The sequence below is a fragment of the Siniperca chuatsi genome, linkage group LG19 (assembly GCF_020085105.1).
Source record: "Siniperca chuatsi isolate FFG_IHB_CAS linkage group LG19, ASM2008510v1, whole genome shotgun sequence".
Classification (NCBI taxonomy): Eukaryota; Metazoa; Chordata; class Actinopteri; order Centrarchiformes; family Sinipercidae; genus Siniperca; species Siniperca chuatsi.
In genome coordinates this window covers 15,116,016-15,129,185 of record NC_058060.1, presented here as the reverse complement: position 1 = coordinate 15,129,185, position 13,170 = coordinate 15,116,016, and the positions used below count along the sequence as shown (strand labels likewise).

Below are 13,170 nucleotides of genomic sequence, written 5' to 3'. Positions count from 1 at the left end.
CCCTTTTACTATATAATCAAAACACCATGTACCACCACTGAGCAAAATAGAGGAAAAGGAGGGTCACACCGAGCTCTTTAAACTGGCAGCCTCTGGCCTCAAAACTCACAGCAGAATCAGTCTGGCTTTTCATCATCAAGCAATCTTCATACTGCTCTTAATTTGTCAATCTTCAGTCTTTTTACCAGCAGGCACTGCAATATTATGAGTCAGACAGTAATGGCTTAAAAATTATGAAGTCACTTCAGTAACCCAGAAACACATTCTTAATTGATCTCATTTGAATTTACTTTTAGGAGCCATCTAAATGGTGAGCATTTGAACAGTCCTTTCTTGCTGTTAATGATTACGTAATCTTAAGAGTTCAACCTTTTAAAGACTACTAATTAATACTGAATGAAGTGGTGTGCCCACAGCATCACAAAATAACGCTAAAACATAATTTCTAGTAGATCACAAGAAAAAGGTATAAACAGAAAGGAGGGTGATAGACACATGCCTGTTCTTATCATGTGTAATGGGATAGTCTGCTATTTTACATTTTCACAGATTTACAAATCACAAGTCACACAAACTTTGTGAGTTAACTTGGTATGTGCTTACAGTGTCTACACTTGTCTACACCTGTCTACAGTTTACAGCTGTGGTTCCCAACCTGCGGTATGTTGTCCCTGGATGGACACTGATTGAAACAGAAAAAGAGAGACAAATTAGAGAGGGGGGCTGGAGAATGAGCTGTCTAAAATGTTTAATTATGATTCACTGACTCTGACGTGCCTCTGTGAAAAGCATTGTGTGCATTTGGCCTTATTATAAAGGGAATAGAGGTGCAAGGAAGGCAGATGTCATATTAGGTATGGTTAGATGGGTCATACACTGCCAGAACTTTGAGGATCCTGTGCCATGCTTTTGATATAAGTTAATTAGGTTGTAGATCAACATATTTAACATAATTTAGGTATCTGAGGTATTTTGTGTGATTCTGAGTACTGACATAGACTTATCTTAAGTCCTACCTCACAGACTTGCCTCACAACCACACTCCTTCCCGCAAATATTTCCATTCCTAATTTCAATCACAATACTGCCGACGAGAACCGCTAGACAGAGGATAGTATCTGTGCAAGAACACAGAAAAATGTCAGCCATTATGAAAAAAAGACATTTTATTAGTGTGTGATGCTTGTTACAGTCCTTAACACAGCTGCTAATTATTGTTTCTGAGTCATCCATCTAAATGTGTTTGCAGAGCATTTATAAGCTATTTCATAGACAAAGCAAATGATAATGTTTGGTTTCATCACTAGTTGCCAGATACTAAACAATCTACCCTTTGAACAGAGTGCTTGCAGGTGTGATCGTTTTTCATTTAACATGCATATCGACAATACAGAGCATGCAGTGTGCTTACTGACGAGATCTCCATGGTAATCACAGCAGTGCTGAACATTTGTAATCTAACCTTCTTGTCTGACAGTGAAAAACTGGGATCCACCAAAATATGTACTCATCCTGTCAACAAATGTTTAATTGTTGCCAGGTTAACAGAGGACAGCTGTGGCAATTAGTAATCAAATTAAATGTACCATTTGATGCACACCAGAAACACACACAGTAAATTGCTTTAGAAACTGCTATCTATCGTTTCTTTCTTATTCTATTATAGTTATTTGTATTAACACTATTATTATTTTTATTATGTTCCCTTTTTCCTTTCTTGGCTAATTCAGTCACTTTTCAGACTATGAACTCTCAATACTAAGAGTTGGCGAATAAGGCTCTATTTATTTGTTTATTTGTTGTAAAGAAAAAAAAACTGACTTTTATAAATAGTTCAGGGCCTTTTCTAATTACACTGCCGTTAGACAGAAATATTTGCAAAAAGAATCTCTCCTTCGAGCCGGATTCGAACCAGCGACCTAAGGATTTCCGTGCAACCACTACAGTCCTCCGCTCTACCAACTGAGCTATCGAAGGGAGGTGCTGAATAAACTGGAACCATATTATTTTATAGGATCATTAACACATACGTCATGTAGAAAAACATACAAAGTATTTACGGAAGCGAACCGACTCCAACGACCGCTGTTCCGTCGGTGCAAAGTCGTGTCCGCTCCAGCTGAAATATTTTCGACTTTGGCGAAAGTTTCACGTTAGTTGTGTGACCCAATGTCATCAATGTAATGTCGCTATTGACGTGAGCTAAATTAGTTTATGCTAGGTCAGTTCCCTACTTTTCTGTAGATCACTAGAACTACCTTGGCATTTATACATCGCACATTACAGCGTCCCAACAAGCAAAAACCGCACAATCTTAACGCATTTCCGTGACAGCGAAAGTGACTATGGGGAACTAATTTTAAAAAGACTCTACTTTTTATAACACCTTAAGGGGAATTAGCTCAAATGGTAGAGCGCTCGCTTAGCATGCGAGAGGTAGCGGGATCGATGCCCGCATTCTCCAAGTATCTTTTTTCGGCTGTCAAGGTTTTACACTCTTTCCTCAAATCAAAGTGATAACAGACAGTCACACACTAACGCCACCATGCAGTTAGTTTTACTTGTTTTGTTTTAGCCTTTACTTTACTTAGTGAAGTACAAGAAGCTTGCTAGCTAGCGTCTCTAACGGTTATTTAAAAACGTTAGCATAAACGCCATGCTAAAAAGTTAGCATTTAGCGTTATCGTCAGGCTTACGTTCAACAGGGTGAACGTTTAAAAGACGTTTGTGTCTCAGTTTAGCACATCTATTGACTATTTGGTATGTACTTTTTCTATAGATACAGCTGTTCAGCGATTGTTTAAACACAAGATGTTACAGAACTAAAGCAGGGATGCATCATTATAATTATCATGTACTCAGTGACTATAAATTTGATTGTTAGGAACATGCTGATGTAGCTGATAATAAATTTTTACTTAAATTTAACCCAAATATTTCTGGTAGCCTCAACATCCTTTTATCACGACTAAGTTATGCAACAGCTGATTTCTAGATGTGATGCAAAGCCTTCAACCCTCCTAAAACACATTTACATACACTGCACAGACAGACAGTCACCTCTGATAGCAGTGTACAGGCTGGCAGGCAGCTGTTCAGCACTGCCCTGCTCAGTTTCAAATATGGGCAAGGTAAAAATGGCAACCTTTGACGTGACAGCAATAGATGCTAAAAACAGAACTGACACCAGCGAGATAGGAGCCCACACCCGCTAGGACAAGAGGCCTACTCCTCAGCCTGACACGGGCCCACTGTAGATTGCTTTAAAAACGGACTCTTTACTAACTTTACCAGCTTTAGTGGTCTTATCTAATTAAGTTTTGGTAGTGTTTTATGTCTTGCTAAAAGTGTTTGTCAAAAATGAATACCATGGACAACTTGGAGAAACAGCTGATTTGTCCCATATGCCTGGAAATGTTTACAAAGCCTGTGGTTATCCTGCCCTGCCAGCACAACCTCTGCAGAAAATGTGCCAATGATATTTTCCAGGTAAGCAACTGAACAAAATGCCAATGATTTGTTTTTTAGTATCAAGGTAGAAGTATTTATAAACTTGAGGAACACTGTTGTTGCATATTGGCATCTCCAGCTCACAATCTATGTTATTTAATTTGAACCATAGATATTTTACTTACTGTACACTTTCATATACAATTGAAGAGCTTTAGACAGAAAAATCAGCACATTGTGTTTTACAGCTGATCATAAATGAACATTTAAGGGTGTGTTTACAAACATTATGAATGTAATAAATCATTACCATCAGAAAACATTTAGAACTTGAATTAAGTTGCTGTTAAGTGTTAGTCCCTGCATTAAAACACCTGTCAACCAATTTGATAGTGATAGCAGAGCAATTCATTGTTTTGAGTTTTGGTCATGGGGTTACCCTTTTGTATAATGGACTGTTAATCCATTGGATTAACATTTCATAACTGTTGAATGAAATCAGTTCATTTTTGCAACTGAGGTAAATCTATCTATTAAAACCCTGTACCATCATACTAAATTTAGGGTTTGAATTATGGCTGTTTACAGGCCTCAAATCCATACCTTCCAACAAGAGGTGGCTCATTGACATCTGGTGGCCGCTTCCGATGCCCGTCCTGCAGACATGAGGTGGTTCTGGACAGGCATGGTGTTTACGGGCTGCAGAGGAACCTGCTGGTTGAGAATATCATTGACATGTTCAAACAGGAGTCCAGCAGGTGAGACAAATCAGATCCACAGATGTACTCTGTTCAGTTTCTCTTCATAGAAGATCAAATCTAAGTAATTGCTGATCACCTTACTACAGTTTCACATTCACAGATCAGAGAAAGGTTCTGTTTATCAGCCAAAGCTGTCTTTAACCCTGAGGGCAGTGAATAGACATAGTAAAGGAGAATAAGGATACACTAGTGGAGTGGTGGCAGGAAGTGTAGTAGTAGCTGGTGTGGCCTTTGTGCCAGATGATTCTGAGTCAGAGAGCTGGAGTGGATGACAGGAGGTTTCTAGTTGTAGTCATCAATCTACACAGATGATTTCCCTAATCTGAGTAGTTAGCTGTATAGCCAAAAGGCTTGTATGACATAAGAGCCACAACACTCATACACTCAGGGTGCTCAACCTCAAATTGGATCAAGAGTTTCTGACATTACTTCAGATAACCAAGTGAAATATAATTAACTGATATCTTGAGTAATTCTTATGAAATAAACTGACAATCTAAGTATGAGTTATTCATAAAAGATATATGAATAAGATATACGAATAAGATAAAATAACACTATGTACCTGCACCTACACCTGTATAGTGCACAGTGTAATGGCAATGTATTGATTATAGTGCCGACAGTCCATTTTTCATGGCAAGGCAAGACTGATGGATCATCAATAAACTACTGAGATGTGTACCTATGACATTATCAAACTGACATTACACGTCACATCAATATGCACTGAAATGTACGGCCTGACAAGAAGATACCCCTGTTTTTTTTCAACCTCAACAGCAGCAAGCCAGCGCCAGAGAGAAAGGAAGAAACGCCCATGTGTGATGTTCACGAAGAAGAAAAGATCAACATTTACTGTGTGACCCATGGTGTGCCCACATGCTCCATGTGTAAGGTATTTGGAGCTCACAAAGACTGTGAGGTGGCGCCCATCACCAGCATCTACCAGACAAAGAAGGTGAGGCCTGAAACACTCATGGAGGTTGTTTATCTATCTATCTTATCTATAGATAGATAGATAGATAGATAGATAGATAGATAGATAGATAGATAGATAGATGAAAATCTCAATCTGACCATGTTTCACCATGAAGTACATTTACATGCATTCTAACTTTGTCCCAGATTTGAATCACACTTGATCTCAGGTATTTACTCTGCCGTGTCCTTGCCTCTCAGACAGAGCTGAGTGACGGGATCGCCATGATGGTTGGTAACAACGACAGGATGCAAGGCATCATTAGTCAGCTAGAGGAAGCCTGTCGTGCCATAGAGGTCAGTGTCCAACTGCTGCAGCGCCTGGCCGCTCACTCACGCAGCAAGCCTCACTGTGTGCGTACACTAATGCACATGCACTCACCTGCACAGACGTACAAACAAACGTAATGTGTCCTTGTCACTGCCACTCTCCCTGCTTTTATCTGTCTGTGAGATTTAGACATAGAGGTGGAAAGAGGAAAATTTATGTTTTGTTGCCTCAGTCTGTCTTACTCTCTTTTCCACATTTTCTTGTACATGCACTTAGCAGAGCACTCCATTGTGCCTCTGGCCCACTGACATTAAAAACGAGCAGTGTAATTGATGGGGGGAGAACAGACAGCTTTCCTATGGTTCACGTGCCACAGTTGGACATAGTTGGATGCTGGAGTGGTTCCAGTCCCCCCTGTGTCACTCTCAGTGGCGTCACTCAGGACAGACATGCAGAATGAGCTTCACTGTCCTCCCTACACATATGGCACAACCGGATGAACGGAAGGCAGGCTAACCAGAACATTTGTAGTTTACAGCATTTACACGACCGAGCACAGAAATCAGCAGCCTTGTTTTTGAATATTTTAAACTCTGTTGCACCCTAAAGTTTTATTTACATACATTTCTCACCCGCAAGACTGTGACAAATGATTAATCTTTCTGTATGTGTGTGTTTGTATGTGTCTCCTTCTGTCTCTCACTCATGCACATATAGGAGAATGGTCGGAGGCAGAAGACGCTGGTGTGTGAGAAGTTTGACCAGCTGTACTCCATCCTGGAGGAGAAGAAGAGGCAGATGAGTCAGAAGGTGACGGCCGAACAGGAAGAGAAGGTGAACTATATCCGGGGCCTGACCAGACAGTACGGAGACCATTTGGAGGAGAGCTGTAAGATCGTGGAGAAGGGGATCCAGACTATGGAGGAGCCAGAAATGGCTTTATTTCTACAGGTCAGAGTCAATATCAAATGGGGTTCAAAATTTTGGCACAAACTCAACAATTATCAATATTTTATCTTTTGTCTCTTTTAGAACACAAAGCCTCTCCTCAAAAAGTGAGTACACGTTTTTATACATCAATAATTACGCTGATAATGAGTAAGGGGAAATACAGTATTTTTGCAATGTAAAAAGGATAACATTGTTATTTTATGGTAAAAATCCTTTCTGTCATATTCTTGTGAATTGTGCAAATTAAACATCTGCACCTACGCATTAAACCAGCAGCCTAATGCAGCAAGGTCACACCTGCTTTTGGGAAGCTGCTGAAAATAATTCTGTGAAATGTAGCAAATCACTGTCTTCAGCTGTGGCATCCGAAATAATTTGTGGAATGTGCTAAACATCACAGATTGATGATATATAACAAGTGTTACATTGACTGTCTGAGGGTGATTTTCCCCCCATAAATATGCTAATTGCACTCAGGATAGCAGAAGCATCCAGTACAGCACACTTGGACAAAGTTGAGCGCGGCTATGAGAATATGGATCATTACAACGTCGAGTTCAAGAAAGAGGGCAAGGCCCTGCGCAGCATTGACTTCATCCAAGGTGAAGGGACAGAGTTGGTGATAGCAGCAATTTACTGCTTACAGCTCAGACTTGTAGTAATCTTGACTTTCTCTTCCTATTCTTTCTACAGATGATGAAGACGAGGATGAAGAGGATGAGGATGGAGAAGCAAGCGCTGAAGAAGGAGAGGGGGCCCAGACTGTTTCCTCCGGAGGCAGTGCTCTCACAGCTGCCTCTGTCCAACCTTCTGCCCCCCAGCAGATTAACTCCTCCCCAAGCGCAGCCAAGAGCGCTGTTTCGACCTAGCTGTCATCCGCCGGCCCCAGCCAACACCTAAACCAGGAGCAGGATAAGTTTTGCTCCTAGATGTTGATTTCAGGTCAGTTGTGATACTTTTTCTGCCAGATCGGGGAACAGTGAGACAGATTTAGATCTGTGCCGAAGGGAAACTGAGGTAGTTGCTGAGGTAGATCTAAAGGAAGAGACAGAAGTTTCAATTCCCTTCTCTCTCTCTTTTATTGTGATTGTGTTAGCCTGCATCACTGCATGCTGACTGATCTTTTATGTGTCTGATTAAATACACGTTTTTGTTCTTCCTTTAGTTGTTTTTTTTTTGACATACTGAATGACAGACAGGCTATGAGTGTCTATTGGTTATTTCCAGAATTCAGACGTGTTCGTACATTTTTTTATGTAGCTGACCTTTTGCGACTCACTGCTACATCATTAGAGAGCATGACAAGAGGGCCTCAGGTTTTCCTCCCTGTCGTATACTTTTTTATGACTTGAGATATAACTTTATGAGTAGGGTAGCAGAGTAAAAAACTGTCACTGTGACATTTCAGTATTTCATACACCCAACAGCCTGTATTATATGTTGTGTTCTTTGTTGTGTAACACAGGTATTTTTTTCCATTATGGACAAAACATCACATTTTGTCATATCGTGGTATATTATATCTTATGTGTCATTAAAACAAAATTGTACAAACACCTACAGGATTTCTTAAGTCTTGGTTAATACCAGATTAACAGTTTCATTTTACTACCACATTTGTCGCTGTACTTCAGGTTTGTGCCTGGACTGAATTACCAATGAAATAGATTTTGTGTAACACCCAACCCATTTGTGTGTTTGTGTGTGCGCATGTGTGAAGGAAAAAGACTTATTTTTCTCTTTCTCCCTCCCTTTATCTCTTCTTCACATTCTTTTCTCATTTATTTCTGAAGGAAATCCATCTAGAAAAGGCATTAGTGCCATTTTTATAGCTTGTTCAGACAGTTATAAGATCCTTCTCTACAGTATGGTCGTGATACCGTTTCTGTCTACAACTGACCGTACATATCAGACCGCAGGGAGCCTCAGGCCGCCAGTTATCTATTTCCTGCCTGCCATGGTCTCACCTTGCTGTGACTCCACTAGTCAGGTAGTCCACCATTGAGTCCCATCTAATTATTGTGTGAGTGAGTTGGATCCTTTACAAATGGGCTCAATGCAGCACTAAGCCCCAAGTTGCTAAGTGGGCCAAACAGAAAAGGATGACTCACACCCACAGCTCTTGTTTAGTTTACCCTGACACTGTGGGTCAAGGATCAGCACAGCATGCACATACACACAGCGTCTCTCACACTCATTAGCTATCAGTGGTGCATCTCTCAGCTGTCAGTTGTTGCCTCTTGCTGGTATAATGAGAATTGCTTCTTAAAGGTGGGGGATGTGATTCTTGAGAAATCCAATACAATGACAAATACCATGATATAGAGAGAGCAACGACACAGCAAGTAATGTAACTATCGTTAGCTTGGTTGTGGGTGAGAAAACTGTCGCTACAGTTGCTGCTGTGAAGCTAACAGCCAGGGAGGACGAGGCGGTTTCCCAGAGCCAGCAAACCAGCTCCAGACAGCGATACTCACAACTCTCCTACTACTATAGCTAACATCACAACAACAGCACATCTTGGCAAACTAGAAAGTAAGCTGAATGTCCGTGGGCAAGTCATTTAACGTTACCTGACACACAAATCATGGTTGAAATAGTGTGGCTCAGTCCGCACTTTATTTCCCATATACAGAGCCAGGGCTGTGTACAAACACCGGAGTGTTTTTCAGCACATACACTGAACAGACAGCTAGCGGACCATGAGGAGATATTTGCTGAATTGGACAAAAAGATGTGTATTGCATAAGAATCGCATACCCCACCTTTAAGTATTAAAGGTTTAGGAGAATGAATGTATGAATGTGCTTCACCTGCATGACTGCAGGCGCTCTTACAGCATTCCTATAAACATCTTTTTGTAATTTTTTGTTGTTACAGCTCGTTTTGTGTGTGTTAGAGAGGAGGCAGGGTGTTAACCCACGACTTGGCTCCAGAGCAATGCCATGGTTACACCATATAAGATTTTTATATTCAGTTCGAAAAACCTTTCTCTATATCAATCAATATTTGTGTAGGCAAGATGCAGTGGCCATTTGTGCTCTCTCCAACCAACTGTTTGCTTTTTTACCTTGAACCAGTAAACCTATATTAAATTTCTCCATTGTAAGATTACAAATTTATATGACAGGAAACATTATTAAAGTGTATGTTAATCAAATTAGTAATTAGGGGTCTAGTTAGTTTTTATGGGAGTTATTATTAACTCATATGTAAGGATATCCACAGAGAAGTGTAAGCATTGCTTTTAATTTTTTATTAAAAAATATAGATATAAGACGTTCTCTTGCACAACAGAAAATGACTGGTTGCACATAAGTTTATTAACAAACATAAATATCATAAATACAGTGATTCATAATCTAAAACAAAATGCCAATTTTGTCATTGCAGTATTCCATTTCTCAACCAAAAGTATTTCATCTCAAATATGAAGAACGGTGTAATTCTACAGATTTGACACCAACATTAAAATGGCAAGGTACAATCGGATCATTCTAAGTCAAGCCCGTTTACGCTCCATGGTTTGAGGTTAAAGCTATAAATAATAGAGTGACAAAGCAGCACTATATTGTACAGAGCATGTTTTGTGCTGATGGTAAAAATGCCAAAAAAAGAAAGGGAAGGGAGATCTTTGGCGGACTGGAAAGAGGTCTTCATTTCCCGAAGAGCTCCATCATTCTTCTGTTATTTTGCGCTTGCTGGGCCAGCTGTTCCGCCCTGGACATCTCCATCATCTCCCGGAGCAGGTGGAAGGTCAGATCCAGGGATATCGGCGGGTCTTCGGACCTCCTTCCCCTCTCCATCGACTCGTCCCCGCGGTCTCCGAAGCCGCTTATGAGCGCCCTGATGTTCCCAACTTTCCCTTGTAAAAGACGCCGCGTCAGCTGGAGTTGCAATGCTCTGTTGTAGATGGCAGGTGTTCCGCCGGGATACATGGACGATGATGGGAAAGAGTTAGAGTCCCCGTTGCCCAGTCGGATGAAATACTCCTCTCCAAGCCGCTCCAGGATGGGACCAGACTGCTGCTGCTGCTGGGAGTTTTGGGTTTGGGGAGCTGGGACGCTCAGGGCACCGCCAGGGCTCTCAATAGCCCGACATTGGTAGCGGGGTAAGAAGGCAACTAGCAGAATCACGGTGGTACCAAGTAAATTGAGCTTCATGTCAGGATATCAACAGGAATCTGAGAAGAAAAACAAATGTCTGTCATGTTATATGTGTATTTTTTATCCCACTTCTTGTGTGAAATGTGCTGCGTAATGAGGAATTTACGCACTTAAAACAAGCATCGCATTTATGTAGACTAATGTGGAATATTTCGCGCGTAAAGAGAGATTGGATTTTTGGCTCAGTAATGGATAAACTGTGGAAGTTTGCATGTTATTGCCTGCTATCTACACTTGCTTCCAGTACTACAAAACAAAATCAAGTTTTAAAATATAATGCAATTTCTAAGGACAAAAATCCACTGGATGATCTGCATTTGTTAAAACGTTTGTGAAACCAATGCGCAAGATCTGTTTCATCAGATTTATTTGGGGTTAAGTTGTGTCGATAAAATGAGAAAATGTAACATGCCAAAGAAGGCAGACAAACTCACAATATGGATTAAATAAATTAAGCTTTTCATACCTTCAATCTTTAGAGGAGGTCCAGTACAGCCGTGTAGGTTGCCAGGTAGTTGGCAAGATGCCGCCCTCCTTCACTTCTTTGAAGAAACAAGTATATAGTTACTTAAAGAGTAGATGCTGAATGGACTTATATAGCCAACCTCACTACAAGTGTCGCGCTCCAAGCTGAGATTGCGTCTGCGCGTTCTTGCACGGGTGTAACGTGAATGGACGGCTCTGACAAAGTGCTTTAGATGAGATGACTCATATGTGAGTGTGCGCGCGCGTGCACGAGCGTCTACCTCTGTGCTTACAGAATAGCCCTATAGGTGCCACATACACCTGCTAGTGAGTTAGTTCAAGATAATTGCGGAGGATCTTGGATTCTAAGAGGGAAACACTCAAAAGTGAAAGACTGAAGATTGTGCTTTTTTCCAGCTTTGCAGTCACAGCTCATTTTTGGAATTATGTGTCCAGAATCAAAAATATTCCTCATTAAATAACAAACTACAGTGACTGTTCCTTTTCATCAACTTGGCAACATTTACAGTACCATAATGCAATAATGATGAATAATTAAGAGACTAAACATTTTGGAAATGCATCAAATAGTTGCAGACACAACAGGTATATTTTGGTGCAATCTGCAGGACTGACTTTGTTTCTGCATATTGCACCACACTAATGATTCCAAAGCAGTTTCTCAGTTGACTTGTGTTGTGTTCAGTGCATCTGCAAACAGCTCAGGCTGAGAGAGGGACATTGTCTCCCAGTGATTCATTGCTGTTGCACATACGTACGTCACTACCTCTGCCACTGGGTGCCTCGGCCACCTCGCTCCAGAGGGGCCCACCGCCAAGCCACGCTTTCAAGATGGAGAGCTTAATCCAATAGCAGACAAGCCATTAGAATCTTAAACAGTTTGATGATAAAAGTAAAACTCTCACTTGTCTGTTTCTCTGTCTGTTTCACGATTACTTCAGCTATTATGCAATATAATGAACTAACTAATTACTAATACTAATGTCTGTGGATTTACATGCAGTAAAACATGTTTAAAATGAATGATGAGCAAAAGTTGGCACTTTTCCACTTAAGCATAAACTCCACATATTTGTTAAGTCATCTTTCACATTGTGGTAAAACCTTTCCCATTAATCCTTAACAGTAAATCCATTTCACCCAGACATTCAGCCCAGGGAAAAACTAAGTTCCAGATATACAGTATATGCAGAGGTCAAAGTGACTAAGCACATACTGTGCACTCAAGTAAAAAACAGCCAATTTAAGAGACAGGAGAGGCGAACATTTGATTTTGTAAATGTAGTCAGGGAGTACAAGGTGGATTTTTCAGAATATCTGCCATTTTCCAAAATTCACATATTATCTGTAGACATTTTAGTGAGCAAGGGTCGGGGTGTAATTTGCAGTCAGTGTGAAATTGTTTAGCCTAGCTTCTCCACTTTGATGCTTTTCATGCTCCGTGCTGCTCCAGGGGAGGTGTCAGGTCCCATCATGAGAAACACATGTTGGCTGACACAAATAGAAAACACCGGCAGATGAGAGAGTAACTGCTCGTGGTCAACTCATGTCACCTCATTTTCAAATCACTGTCCCTCAACAGATCACTGGGAGAGAAATCCTCTCCTGTGACGCCACACCGGAAAAGACTCAGGCTTAAAACATTATCGCTTTGTTTCCTCAATTAGAGCGAGTCTCTCAGACGATTAGATTAGATAAGATAAACTTTTAATGATTCCTCTGGGGAAATTGGGATGTTGCAACTTATTATGACCTTTGTCTCTGACCTCTTTCCGCAGGTAGAAAATACAAAAAAAAAATGAGTGATGAAAATCTGAACTTAATCGAGTAAAGCTGCATATCCATAGCAAACACTGCTTCTGAGAAACGACTGTCAGACGAACAAACTCTCCATGGCAACAGATTCTTTTAATTGATCATTTGCCTTTCTGATTGTGATCTGCTACACGGAAGGACAAGTGCTTCTCACCAAACTGTCCCTTCCTAAATAATTGGACAGCTTTCCCTAGTGGGTTGAGCTGTGTTTTTCCTAATACTTCCGTTGTGCTGATCGACTTTGACAAACTCATTTTAATAAACTAGGTCACTCTGGCTGCTTAAATGA

The 13,170-nt window shown here is 40.7% G+C and overlaps 2 protein-coding genes and 2 non-coding genes across 4 annotated transcripts; 2 read left to right on the top strand and 2 right to left on the bottom strand.

The window, feature by feature from the left end:
- Positions 1-1,891: 1,891 nt before the first annotated feature.
- trnay-gua lies at positions 1,892-1,977 on the bottom strand. Its single transcript is given in 2 exon segments — positions 1,892-1,927; positions 1,941-1,977. It is a non-coding gene; the product is annotated as a tRNA-Tyr (tRNA).
- Positions 1,978-2,391: 414 nt separating this feature from the next.
- Positions 2,392-2,464, top strand: trnaa-agc. Its single transcript has one exon. It is a non-coding gene; the product is annotated as a tRNA-Ala (tRNA).
- On the top strand, positions 2,436-7,976 carry trim55b (tripartite motif containing 55b). The gene is made up of 8 exons (XM_044175641.1): positions 2,436-3,489; positions 4,039-4,208; positions 4,995-5,172; positions 5,394-5,489; positions 6,181-6,414; positions 6,496-6,518; positions 6,892-7,016; positions 7,108-7,976. Exons 1-8 carry the CDS (start codon positions 3,361-3,363, stop codon positions 7,281-7,283), a joined length of 1,131 nt encoding a protein of 376 aa, XP_044031576.1. The 5' UTR covers positions 2,436-3,360; the 3' UTR covers positions 7,284-7,976.
- A 1,679-nt stretch (positions 7,977-9,655) lies between these two features.
- crhb (corticotropin releasing hormone b) lies at positions 9,656-11,233 on the bottom strand. Its single transcript, XM_044175640.1, has 2 exons — positions 11,047-11,233; positions 9,656-10,597 (listed from the first exon to the last, which is right to left on the bottom strand). The coding sequence occupies exon 2, from the start codon at positions 10,575-10,577 to the stop codon at positions 10,071-10,073; it is 507 nt and encodes a 168-aa protein (XP_044031575.1). The 5' UTR covers positions 10,578-10,597; positions 11,047-11,233; the 3' UTR covers positions 9,656-10,070.
- Positions 11,234-13,170: the final 1,937 nt, after the last annotated feature.